General features: G+C 36.5%; 1 protein-coding gene across 7 annotated transcripts in view; it reads left to right on the top strand.

Annotated features, from left to right (window-relative positions):
* Positions 1 to 13,641, top strand: part of RHOT1 (ras homolog family member T1) — a 64,477-nt gene that overhangs the window by 29,343 nt on the left and 21,493 nt on the right. For all 7 annotated transcript variants that reach the window (XR_003437944.1, XM_027130311.1, XM_027130314.1 and 4 more), the window contains 8 exons: positions 4,479 to 4,577; positions 5,090 to 5,198; positions 5,779 to 5,899; positions 8,072 to 8,156; positions 8,529 to 8,674; positions 9,713 to 9,813; positions 11,477 to 11,607; positions 12,286 to 12,369. Coding sequence is in view for 6 of the 7 variants with exons in the window: in XM_027130311.1 (XP_026986112.1) it covers positions 4,479 to 4,577; positions 5,090 to 5,198; positions 5,779 to 5,899; positions 8,072 to 8,156; positions 8,529 to 8,674; positions 9,713 to 9,813; positions 11,477 to 11,607; positions 12,286 to 12,369 (876 nt within the window). In the remaining variant the exon portion in view is untranslated. The remainder of the gene's footprint in view (positions 1 to 4,478; positions 4,578 to 5,089; positions 5,199 to 5,778; positions 5,900 to 8,071; positions 8,157 to 8,528; positions 8,675 to 9,712; positions 9,814 to 11,476; positions 11,608 to 12,285; positions 12,370 to 13,641) is intronic.

Below are 13,641 nucleotides of genomic sequence, written 5' to 3'. Positions count from 1 at the left end.
TTTTGTTGCTGCGCATGGCTTTCTCTAGTTGTGGCAAATGGGGGCTACTCTTTGTTGTGGTGCATGGGTTTCTCATGGTGGTGCCTTCTCTTGTTGTGGAGCATGGGCTCTAGGCATGCGGGCTTCAGTAGTTGTGGCACGCAGGCTCAGTAGTTGTGGCTCGTGGGCTGTAGAGCACAGGCTCAGTAGCTGTGATGCATGGGCTTAGTTGCTCTGTGGCATGTGGGATCTTCCTCGGCCAGGGCTTGAACCCATGTCCCCTGCATTGGCAGGCAGATTCTTAACCACTGTGCCAACAGGGAAATCCCTGTGTCTGGCTTCTTTCACTTAGTGTAACGTTTTCAAGGTACATCCATCCACGTTGTAGCATTATTAGTACTTCATTCCTTTTTATGGTCAAATGATACTTCATTTTATGGATATACCACATTTTGTTTATCCATTCATCTGTTGTTGGATATTTGGGTTGCTTCCACTTTTTGGCTGTCGTAAAAGAGCTGCTAAGAACATTTGCACATAAGTTTGAACCCCTGTTTTGAGTGTCTGTTTAGCAGTGGAATTGCTAGGTCACATGGTAATTTTGTTTTACTTACCGAGGAACCACTAAACTATATGAAAGTCCCAATTTCTCCACATCTTTGCCAACACTTGTTATTCCCCAGCCCCCACCTCTGTTTGTCTGTTTATAGCTATCCTGGTAGATGTGAGTGGTATCTCTTTTTTTGTTGTTGTTGTTGGTTTTTTTTTTTTTTTTTTTTTGCGGTACGCAGGCCTCTCACTGCTGCGGCCTTCTCCTGCTGCGGAGCACAGGCTCCGGACGCCCAGGCCCAGCGGCCATGGCTCACGGGCCCAGCCACTCCGCGGCATGTAGGATCTTCCCGGACCAGGGCACGGACCCGTGTCCCCTGCATCGGCAGGCGGACTCTCAACCACTGTGCCAGCAGGGAAGCTCTCGTTGTTTGAACTGCATTTCTTTGATGGCTAATGATGTTGGACATCTTTTCATGTGCTTATTGGCCATTTGTATATCTTCTTTGGAGAAAGGTCTATTTGAGTATTTTGCCCATTTCTTAATGGAGTTATTTGTTTCTTTTGTTGTTGTATTTGAGTTTTTAAGAAATGAAAGTTTGCTGGGGGGAAAAAAGTTTCCTGAAAGCATTTTTTTCAGGAAAAGTTTATAGTATAGGTGAGTGGTTGTAGAACTGACCCACAGGCCAAATTTGGCCTGCCACCTGTTTTTATACAGCCTATGAGCTAAGATACATTTTACATTCTTTAATGATTGGGGAAAAAATCAAAAGGAATAATATTTTGAGATATGGGAAAATTATATGACATTCAGATTTTCACCATTGATAAATAAGTTTTATTGTACCACAACCACCTTCATTCCTTTATATTTGTCTATACTTTCCTGTTACAAAGGCAGAGTTGCATAGTTGCAACAGAGCTTATATGTGGTAACTGTCATAACACTGCTGCTCAGTGCACTGCTAACTGGACTGACATGGTTCAAATGCAGCAGCATTTCATGTACCATGTGTACCTCTGTACTGCGGCATTTTATTTTTTTATTATCAGTATATACCTATCATGCCAAAAGAAGAAAAGAAAAAAGTGGGTTTTCAGATGGCAAAACAGATATATATTCTGAGCTCTAATTTCAGCATTGGTTTTTTTGGACCTAAATGCACGCACAAAGGAAATTTCCTAATCCGTTTGACCATGCAGTTGAGGAGCTTCCACCCAGCCTTCAGCTGGAACTGATCAATCTGCAGTGTAATGATGTGTTAACAGACAATATCAAGAAAAAAATCAAATATGATTCTGTAAATGCCTTCCAAGTGATGAATGTGCTCAATTAAAGTTGTATGTTTACAGATATGTGTCACTATTGGCAGTGTGTATCTGTGCAAAAAGACATTTTCAAAGATGAAGTATGTAAAATCTCATTACAGATCAGCATTAATAGCTGAACACTTGCAGTTGATTTTCATGATAGGGAATGCTGACTTTTTTTTTTAATTGAAGTATAGTTGATTTACAGTATTGTGTTAGTTTCGGGTGTATAGCATAGTGATTTGTTTTTTGTTTTTGTTTTTGTGGGGTTTTTTGCAGATTGTATTCCATTATAGGTTATTACAAGATAAGGAACATTAACTTTGAACCCTAATTAAGCCAAATGTTATCCCTCTAAGAGGAATTCCATCCTTCTCATTAGTAGACCTGTATAGTAAAGGTATATTCAGTTATTACTATATTTTTAATTTAATTAATAAATTATTATTTAATTTCATTAATAAATTATTATTATTTCATTAATAAAAACTTTGATTATCTCTTGCTATGTAAGTACCTACATGATATCCTTGATTTTGCCTGTTGACCCGCAAAGCCTAAAGTATTTGCTATGTAGCTCTTTACCAAAAAAGTGCTGACCCCTGGTATAAATATTAATCTGAGTTATCCCTTAATCTGACCCTGATTTACTCTTCCTTAATCCTGGTTTACTGTTCCTTAATTGGAGTGTTTATTTCTAACTTGCTCTTAATTCAGTATTTCCCAAATTCACCTCATAATAGTCACTAGGTGTACTTGTTAAAAATACAGATTCCAGGGGCTTCCCTGGTGGCGCAGTAGTTGAGAGTCCGCCTGCTGATGCAGGGGATGTGGATTCGTGCCCCGGTCTGGGAGGATCCCACATGCCGCGGAGCGGCTGGGCCCGTGGGCCATGGCCGCTGGGCCTGTGCGTCCGGAGCCTTTGCTCCGCAACGGGAGAGGCCGCACTGGTGAGAGGGCTGTGTACCGCAAAAAAAAAAAAAAAAAAAAATACAGATTCTATTCTGATTCAGCCAGGTGCTATATCTTACGATCAAGAAAATTTGGGAAACAGTCTCATACTGGAGAGATTTACTTCTCAGCTTAGCCTAGCAGTACATTCAATCGCCACTGTTAGTTTGTTCTCAATTCTCTAATTGCTACTTTTTTCTTAGGCCTATTATTAGTTCTGCTAATCTGCTAATCCTCCCTTCCCTGTAAAACACCTACTACCATCTGTTAGTCATTTCTTAGGTGGACCTGCTTAAGGTAAAATCTGTAACTTTTAGAGACTATATGCCTTGATTTATACAAGTACAAGCCTTGAGTCTAAGCTTATAACAGAATCTTTTATTGAGACAACATTAATAAGCTTTTAACACAGATTTGAGGTAGGATCATGAAAAAGATCATATTCTAAATTAAAGCCTGAATTCGAAATGTTTCCAGTGATGACGGACTCTGTATGACCCATGGAGTCCTCTGCTTACCTAACAATGAAAAAGATCTGTGTGAGGGTTTAGATTACTTTATATGCAAAATGAGTTTATTTTATTACTGCCAAAATATTTTAGTTTTATTAAAGTATAATTTTTAATACTTTTAAAAAGTAGTCATTTTTTGGTGTTATATTTTAAGAGGTTAATATTTAAATATTGTATTGAGCTAATACCTTAGAGTACTTTTGCTTCTGATGCATTTCAAGCTTTAATGAAAAATGCATCACTGTTTTTCTTCAATTACTTTTTTTTTTTTTTTTTTTTTTTGCGGTACGTGGGCCTCTGACTGTTGTGGCCTCTCCCGTTGCGGAGCACAGGCTCCGGACGCGCAGGCTCAGCGGCCATGGCTCACGGGACCAGCCACTCCGCGGCATGTGGGATCTTCCCGGACCGGGGCACGAATCCGTGTCCCCTGCATCGGCAGGCGGACTCTTAACGACTGCGCCACCAGGGAAGCCCCTGGGGCTTATTTTTAAATAGTCAAATATTTGTTCTATCCGTTATAAATCCTAAAATAAAAGTTGTCAAAGTACACTTCCAGCAGCTTTTCTTTTAAAAGTTGTAGTGTCAAAAATGTAATTTTTTAAATGTAATTCTTATCTCATAATAGGAAGTTAGTAAAAGACTTGTACACTTATCGACCAGTGCTATTTTGTCACCTGCTTGCGAATCAGTACATTTTATATCCCAGCTTTGATATATACACACACACGTGACAGACCAAAACATTTAGTCCCATTTTGCTGCTAGAAGGTCAAAAATCAGAGAAGTTGGGGGGGAAAAGCCTTTACTGTAGTTTTATGTCAGCTCAAATTCTTTATGGAATGAGAGAGGGCATTTCTTCTTTATATGACTGGAAGAATGAATCTTCCCTAAAGATGAATTTCTCTTTTGCCCATCTTCAGAGGGTGTGTGGTCATGAAGGGAGAGTTTAAGCATTCCAGATCGGTCCAAGTAAATATTGCCTCATTTACTTAAAGTGGCTTGGGTATAAAAGGAAATGGCTTTGCTTTAGTTCATTTTTCATGTTGGTTGTATTTGATGTTATGTATTTGGCAGTGAAAACATTCAGTATTCTTCTCAGCATATTTATGAAAATCATATCTTAAAATCCCAGCTATTTACATTAAAACGATTGTTTCTTTTCTCAATGATTTATAGATGAAACCAGCCTGTATAAAAGCCCTTACTCGTATATTTAAAATATCTGATCAAGATAATGATGGTACTCTCAATGATGCTGAACTCAACTTCTTTCAGGTAGCCTTTTATTTCAGATATTTGTGTATCTTGGTCTTTTTTTGCTGAGAAGAGAAAAAATTTATTGGCTTGAACAATGGTATTTTGATAAACATGCATCTCTTTCATGTAAAAACTCTCTTTCACATCAGGCTATTTAATCTTTACCTAGGGGATAAAACTCTCTTATGCTTAGGAGTTGAGGGGACTCTGAGAGTGTCATTTCATGGTGTACAGTGGGTTTATTAAGGATGACTTGAAGTCTGAACTTTGAATTATTTTTCTTTCTCGGTTTTGTATAACATAGCTACACAAAGAGCTCTGTGTTTTAGGAACATGATGGGGAGAGTAGGGAAAACATGTCCTAAGTATGACATGTTTTACTTAATACAAAGTAGAGACTCTGCTAATTCAGAATATGTTTCCTTTGGTTGCAACTCTTTGATTTAATGTTGCTTTGTGGATTAATACTTGTACTATTTGTGGGTTTAATGCTGATTTGTTTTTAACTTTATTTTTATTTTTTTTGCTAGAGAATTTGTTTCAACACTCCGTTAGCTCCTCAAGCTCTAGAAGATGTCAAAAATGTAGTCAGAAAACATATAAGTGATGGTGTGGCTGATAGTGGATTGACACTGAAAGGTGGGTGAATGGTGCTTTTTCCCCCTTTTGAATTTAATATTTTCAAAATTTAGCAGAAGGCAAAAGTCTATAGTATTATCTATATTTAGGGAAATGTTTATATTTACTAATATACCTAAAATCTAACCTGGATGTTTAAGAGTTGGAAGAGGCAGACGTTGGTGGGGATAATTATCTTTGCTGTGAGTATAAATTAGAGGCAGGGAAATTGATTGGGTCTCAGGAGTGCAGAGGTCCATCTGAGGGTAAGAGATTTCAGAAACAAATTTATCTTAAAATTAAAATGATTTCATTTGTTTTTATCATATAACCATGTGAATGTCAGTATATTCCTTGGGATATGTTTTTGGCCCTTTCATGTAGTGCCATCTCTTGCTGACCTGGGTGTATCTGTGAAATGATTCTGAAATCAACTCTTTGAGACACTTGTGAGCATTGTTTTGGTTTGACCTTCCATATGCAAAACTAGTACACATATGTTCAGGAGTCTAGCTCTTGCCGTTATGTGTTACATGCTTTTCTTCCATGTGACTCTACCCATTTTCACATCAGCTATATTTACTGATTTATTTTATTTCAGGTTTTCTTTTTTTACACACACTTTTTATTCAGAGAGGGAGACATGAAACTACTTGGACTGTGCTTCGACGATTTGGTTATGATGACGATCTGGATTTGACACCTGAATATTTATTTCCCTTGTATGTACCTTTGGCTTCTAATTGATTTCACTTGCCAGTATTTTAAAGTTTTTATTTAGCACATTGATAGGTAGGCTCTGAGCTACTCAGGAATAACTTATAGATTTATAGAGCCGTTTATAGCAGGGTTTCTCAAACTCGGCACTATTGACATTTTGGACTAGATAATTCTTTATTGTAGAGCCTGTTCTACGAGTTATAGGATGTTTATTAGCACATCCTTAGATGCCGGTAGCACCTCTTCCCCCAGTCGTGACAGCCAAAAATGTCCCCTTAGGAGTGAAGTCATCCCCAATTGAGAGCCACTGATTTATAGCATGGCTCAAACTCTTCCTCTTCTTCTAATGAAGAATACAAGTACCTTTTTAAATTCATTTTATTGAGGAAGGAGATAAAAGATGCTAGACGAACTTGTTTTTAGAGTCAAGGGATCAGAAATATATTGGTTAGCGTTTTTCTTTTCTTTAGTCCTTCTCCTCCCTAAGTTTTATAGCCTGTTCTCAGCTCAGGATAAAATAAGTATTTTTCCTAAACGACCAGTCTCTTTGTGGTTGTTTTTCTTTAGATAATGATATGTTTAAGTTTTGTATGTTTAATGATGAACCCAGCATCACCCTGAAATAGGAGACTGCCTTGCTGTAGGATGCCTCTCCCATACCCAAGGGAAGTAGGCTTTTCAGGGAAGTGACTTGCCAAGATCTGGCCTTTGAGCCTTTCGCCTTTTTTCTTCGCTTTTTCAGTAGCACATTATCTTCATGTTCTCCTTTTTAATTTTAGCATAGCATTGCTAGCTATCCATGTAAGGCTTCAGAAAAACTTTGTTGTTGTTTTTCCTTCCCCATCATTAAGGAAGCAAAATTTCTAGTTGGATTCCTCGTCTATTAATCAGTTCTAAGTTAAAACTTCCCTTGTCAAAGTTATTAAATCTTGGCTCAAGTAATTTCCCAGGTTTTTCAATAAATATATATTGAATGAATGCATTTGTCCCAGGACTTTTTTTTAATCAAGTTTTCTTTTCTGTGCCAATTTATGTGGGTAGATAGATTCTACGGGAGGTTGCTTATTGCTTTCTAAAGTATGACAATAAGGAAACTCCATCTTTTATGGCTTTGTGACTTACACTAAGATCTCTTTTAGTTTCTTTCTGCGCTCTACCTTTAATTTTCTGTAAAGAGCCCCTTCAAAGCCACCACTTGAGTCTTCTTATTGAACTCTCTGCCCCTGTCCTTCACACTGCTGCTAGATTAATAGATATACAACATGGATTTTGCCATGTCACTTACCCTTCAAGACAAGATAAAGCCTAAGCTTCTTAACCTGGTGTAGGAGGTCATTCATGATCTGCTCACTCCAGCTCACTCCCTGCCTTCATTCTAGAAGTAAATACTAAACTATTTCTGGTCCACCAATCAGATATTGTTTCCCACTCCAGGCTTTTGCCCATGGTATTTTTACTCTCTTCCTCCCTCTCCCCCCAACCTAATTCATGTCTGTTATCCTTCAAGTCTCAATACAGGTGACAGTGTCTCTCAGCAGTGCTGACACCTTCCCATCCCCAGGCCAAAGTGTTCCCTTTTACAAGGGTTCCCCTAGCATCTGTAATTTACCCATACTCAACAGTTGCCTCATTCTGTTGAGATAGTGAGGTTATCTACTTGTGGTCTGTCTCCAGCTTGAATGTGGTTCCTTAGAGGTAGGGAGCCTGTCTTGTTTTTATGTCCCCAGTACCTCTGTGCATTTGATAAATGTTTATTGACTCGAATTTAGGGTGTGTCAAATGTCAAATCAGGCAGAAATAACATCTCTTCACATCATTTTCAATACATTACAATGTTGACATTGTTTAAAGCTCATAATTTTGACTTATAATTGGTTTGTAGGAAGAACAACCCATTACAGTTTAATCAGTATTGTCTGTAAATTTTTTAATACAACCTGCCCTTCAGATAGTTAAGAAAACTGTCACGTTGGAGTGAGCACTATTATGACTCTTCTGAGAATTGCCATACCACTGCAGTGACTTTCCCTGGGCAAGTCTAAATGGCTACAGAAAACATGTTCTGTAAATGCTGTCATCCTACAAAAATACTTGTTGCAATTTCATGTTCATTTCTCCAGTTAAATTTTAATATTTGGTTAATGATTTATTTTACTTTTTTTTTTCATCAACAGGCTAAAAATACCTCCTGATTGCACTACTGAATTAAATCATCACGCATATTTGTTTCTCCAAAGTACTTTTGACAAGCATGATTTGGTAAGCTTTTAGCTGCAGTTTTCCATGATATATGATAAAATATTTTCCTGTGAATGATGTAACTCTGATCCCTGAGCTATTGGGCATTCCTGTCACATAGCCAAAAATTACCCAAACTTTCTTAAACTAGCAAAGATACTTTCTCATATTATTTACTTTATTATTTTCTCAAGATGAAGAAGTCTAGTTTCTGATAGACCCTTGCATAGGTTTCCTTATATATGTGTAAGGAGTTTTCTTGATAAAATGTAAAATTTCTTTTCATTTGTTAGTTTTTAGAAACATAGCTTTACTTGATTAGGGGGCTCTTGCATTTGGGAATTATCCTCTTAGATATCTAAGTGTTATGTATACTTTCTTGTGTATCTTCAGGATAGAGACTGTGCTTTGTCACCTGATGAGCTTAAAGATTTGTTTAAAGTTTTCCCTTACATACCTTGGGGGCCAGATGTGAATAACACAGTTTGTACGAATGAAAAAGGCTGGATAACCTACCAGGGATTCCTTTCCCAGTGGACGTGAGTATAGAGCTCACTTCTTTCCTCTAGAGTTACAGCTAGTTTGAAATTATGGTGCATTACATTCATCATTTTGTATATTTGTCAGATCTTGTGAAGTGCTTCAATGATAGCTGCCTGTGAGCAGGATTTATAGTGCTGCTGCTACCTCTGAGATGAACTATAGATGTTCTATAAATTTATCAGGAAGGGATGTGTTTGCTTTTGGATGAGGTACAGGGAAACAGTAATAAGTCATATAAAAATGGAAGTAAATTTTAATACTTAAAAATTTTTTATTGGAGTATAGTTGATTTACAGTGTGTTTTAATACTTTTGATTAAGGGAAACATCATTGTTATTGTACAAATCTTGTATTTTCAGAATATGGGGAGAGCATATTTTACTTGACACTGAATTCTTACTTTGAGGGTTTTTTTGTTGTTGTTTGTTTTCAGTGAACTCTTAGACTTAGTGAGGGTGTCTGCAGTCTTGTTGACCTATTGTCTAGGGTGCTAAAAAAATTCTCTGGTTGTGCATAATGACATAATTACTTTAGCCTTGGCAAAAATAACTTTCTCAACACCAGGATCTGTTCTTTTTTCAGATCATACGAAAGGCTAACTATTTTCAAGTGTCTTTTAGCCTTTCAGTTATTTTTTTCACTTTTTGCAAACCTTTTCAGATTTAATTATCATTAAGTCCTTAACTAGCCAGTATTTGCAGTACAATATGTAACTTGGGAAGCAAATAATATAAAATATCCCTGCTCTAGATCTTACCAGCTGCTCACTGCTCATCTGTGTGGCCTTGCTCTCTCCGGGCAGGTGGAATAGATACAGGAGCCCCTTCCACCCCACATCTTGCATTCTCCTCCCTTTCATTTCTGCCCTAAGGATGTCACTGTAGGAAAAGCCATGGTTGGGCACATGGGAAATTAAAGCAGTCTGACAAAAATTATCTGGGTCTAGTGGTAAAATTATTTGAGCTGTTGTAATTGTTTTTAAAATAAATACTCATTTAGGAACTTTTCACATTTTAAACTCTTCCCTTTCCTAGGCTCACGACCTATTTAGATGTGCAGCGATGCCTGGAGTATTTGGGTTATCTAGGCTATTCAATATTGACTGAGCAAGAGTCTCAAGCTTCAGCCATCACAGGTAAGTATCTGAATGCTATTTAATTAGAAAAAAATTTTTTTTAGGATTCCAGTTTCATATGTAAAAAGAGTAAAACTAAATGCATTAGTCTTCCGTGTCTATACGATTTGTTTTCCCTTGATTTGGTAATCACTTTTGAGGTAAGCTGCTTGATTTAATTGTTTATCAAAAAGGAAAGAGTAGAGGTTTTACCTCTAGTCTCCCCCTGAGGGTACTTCATTGATGAAAATCAGGGAGGGCTATGGGCATGAAAAGTATTTACCAGTCTATCTTGTGTTTTAATTTTCTTTAAACATTAAAAACAGTGCCTATTAACACATGATCCTGGTATTCAACTGATTGTACATCTCTCGGTTTTATAACCTTTTTCCACATTAAAAAATCTTTCACATATCTTGTAATGTTAACCAGGCATTCTTGCCAGGCAATGTGCTCCACTTAAAGAAAACCCATAGAAATAACAAATTAGGGAACTGATCATTTCAAGAAGTTCTTATATCCTGATTTGTGGGGAAAAATGCCATATCTTACAGGAAGCCCCATTACAGGAAGACAGCCTTTGTGAAATTGACAGAGCAAGTACCCTTCAAAGTACTTAACCAGTTAGACAGTATTTAATGCAGCACCAAAGACTAAGGAACTAATTAGCCAGCATGAGGTTCTTTCACTCAACAAAATATTGTGGCCATATTTCTATAATCAATAAGTATACTAATATATCTATAATATTTATAATATTATATCTTTAATATTAGATAAAGTATCGTCATATGGATATTCTATAACTTAACTACCCCATAATTATTATCTGTTTTTTATCACTTTCAGGTTTTTTTGCTATAAATAGTGCCTCTTGGTGAGCTTTCTTGTAGTTGAATCTTTGGGTATAGTTAAAGGAGGTCTCTTTACCTCAAGAAGAGATGCCTCGGGCTTCCCTGGTGGCGCAGTGGTTGAGAGTCCGCCTGCCGTTGCAGGGGACATGGGTTCGTGCCCCATCCGGGAAGATCCCACATGCCGCGAGGTGGCTGGTCCCGTGAGCCATGGCCGCTGAGCCTGCGCGTCCGGAGCCTGTGCTCCGCAACGGGAGAGGCCACAACAGTGAGAGGCCCGCATACCGCAAAAAAAAAAAAAAGAAGACATGCCTCATTGCTCTGCTGATACAACATTGTTTTCAGGGCTGCCTCTTTTACAGATTTACCTTAGAAAGGCCAGTTAACCCTAGCGTGCATATCCTCTTTCCATTTATAGACCCAAGAGAGTGCAGTTTTGAGATAGCATCTTTTAGTTTATAATTTGTTATGACAATAATTTATAACAGAAAAAAAGATGGGATATAGTATTGGCTGTATTCATTGTAATTTTCATTCATTTTTCAGATATCATTTTGTTATGTAAACATACTACTTATTTTATGATGAAATGAATATCATTTGGTTACTAGAAGTTTACAGCCGACTTTCAGAAATGCATCTTTTTCACTAAGTGGGGCCCTTCTGTATTATATTTTGTACTTTATTTCACATACCGCTTGACTACTGTACAGTATGTTTATTGATCGAACACTTTGTAAAAATGATAAATAGCAATACCCTATTTTGCAGAATGTGAAATGAAGGCTCAGTAAATCTAAGCAGTACATAATTAGCTTTTTTTTTCTTTTTAGTAACAAGAGATAAAAAGATAGACCTTCAGAAAAAACAGACTCAAAGAAATGTGTTCCGATGTAATGTAATTGGGATGAAAAACTGTGGGAAAAGTGGAGTTCTTCAGGCTCTTCTTGGAAGAAACTTAATGGTGAGAGTTCTCAAGAAATAGAGCTATACTCAACAGATTTTTATAGTCACTGAGTTTACATAATTTTTTCATAACCATTTACCCTTTTAGATGATTAGTAGAACTGAGTGACCTATGTATAATAGTAAGGTACAACTAAAGTGTAACAATAATCTCATTGAGCTAGCTTTATCTTTGCTTCATTGATGTTAGCTATCATTTGTCTTTTTTTTTTTTAAACAGCTTTTAGATGGGGGTTAAATAAATACACATATGAAAGCATCAAACACAGTGCTTGGCATGAAGTAAATGTACAGTGAATATTTTGAACCGAATACTGATACCTAATTCTGACTACTGACTTGAGTAAGGAGATTGACATATTTGTAGATGAAATAGCAGGCCAAATTATAGTGTAAGGAGAATCGCCAGCAGGTGGCTCTGGAATACACTTTCAGTGATATTGTTTACTTCCTTTTCAGCTACTGCTTTCCCTGTATGCAGAACAAATGCATCTTTTATTTTAGACCTTAAGAACTAAGAAACAAAATCAATATCCCCTTTGTATTGATAAATAATACATAGTGTAGGGAAGAATGTCCTTTTTTTGGTAACACACCATACATGCAGAGCGCATGTGTTGATGGAAACTAGTTCCTGTAATACTATAAATACTGAGATGTTTTTGGTTGTTTTCAGAGGCAGAAGAAAATTCGTGATGACCATAAATCATACTATGCAATTAACACTGTTTATGTATACGGACAAGAGAAATACTTGTTGGTAAGAAATTTTCTGGCATATAAAGATTATTAATTATTGGGTACATTTTAAATGACTCTTTGAAAACATAATTAGATTTAACTTAATGGTTTTTGTGTGATTTATTTTTTTACCTGGTTTATTCATTAGAATTAATTTTAATTCCCTTGATCCATGTGGTGATTACATGGGTGTAGATATAAGTAAAAATTCATCTATCTGTGTGCTTAATTGTATGTTATACCACCATAAGAAAGTTAAAAAAAAAATTAAATCCTCTTTGCTCTTTCTTCCACTTTTATTTTTAAAAATTATGTCCTCTATTGTTGACTAGAAATTAGTTTGAAGACCTTTGTGCAGGTGTGGGGTAGTTTAATCTGTAATTGAATCAGGTTGTATCTATTTAGCAGGGAGGAGTGTATTTAACAAGTGTGGTAGCCTAAAAAATGATGGAAAGAATGGTATGACTGAAAAGATAATATGAAATAGTAAAAAGAGGTTTTATGTTCTTTTTGGATCCAGTCTGATTTGGGTTTGAATGCTGGTCCACCACTGATCAGCTCTGTGACCTCAGGCAAATTGCTTATTCTCTGAGTCTGAGTCTCTTATTAAGTTAACTAATATGAGAAGCTCCTGACAAAAAATAGGTACTAAAGAAAGTTCATTCCCTTTTTTTTTTCTTTTTGGAAGTAGTTTATTCTGCTAGACAGATAATCACGTTGAATTTTATGCATATTTTGCTCTTTATGATAAAAGTTCTTTGTCAGTTTCTTGTTAAACCTGTTTATCTCTCATTCTTCTCCTAAGTATAATTCTGTATATTGGGTACTCAGTAAATCTTGCTGATTGTTAACTTTCCAGTTTTATTGTTACAACCATTCATTGCAAATTGATGTCTTTCATGTCTCTGAATATCCATGCTCTAATAGTGTTTTATTTGGAATATATTGAGTCACCTCTGACTTTACACTTCCCTTTTCTTCTCCTCAACAAAGAAGCACTATCTTATATAGCTCAGTACTGAATTTTACGCTTGTTGGATCATTATCATATCACAGATGGGATGTTTCTGTAGAGATTTTATAATAAACATTGAAAAAGAGTAGGCAGTGAAGTAGAACAAAATAACCTTAATGTACCGTCCTTTGCTTTGTGGTTTGTTGTTTTTTTTTTTTTCCTTTGTGTTTTTGATTGGGGAGGAAAGGTCGTATGGTAAAAAGAAAAAAGACTTGGGAATCATATCTGAGTTCAATTTTTGGTCTGATGACTAGTTAGTTGTGCTATCTTTGGCAG

The sequence above is a fragment of the Aethalodelphis obliquidens genome, unplaced genomic scaffold (genome assembly GCF_003676395.1).
Source record: "Aethalodelphis obliquidens isolate GAN/ISIS:26980383/991018 unplaced genomic scaffold, ASM367639v1 scaffold38, whole genome shotgun sequence".
In the NCBI taxonomy this organism is placed as follows: Eukaryota; Metazoa; Chordata; class Mammalia; order Artiodactyla; family Delphinidae; genus Aethalodelphis; species Aethalodelphis obliquidens.
The sequence above is the reverse complement of the archived record's forward strand: the minus strand, read 5'-3'. Positions and strand labels throughout refer to the sequence as shown.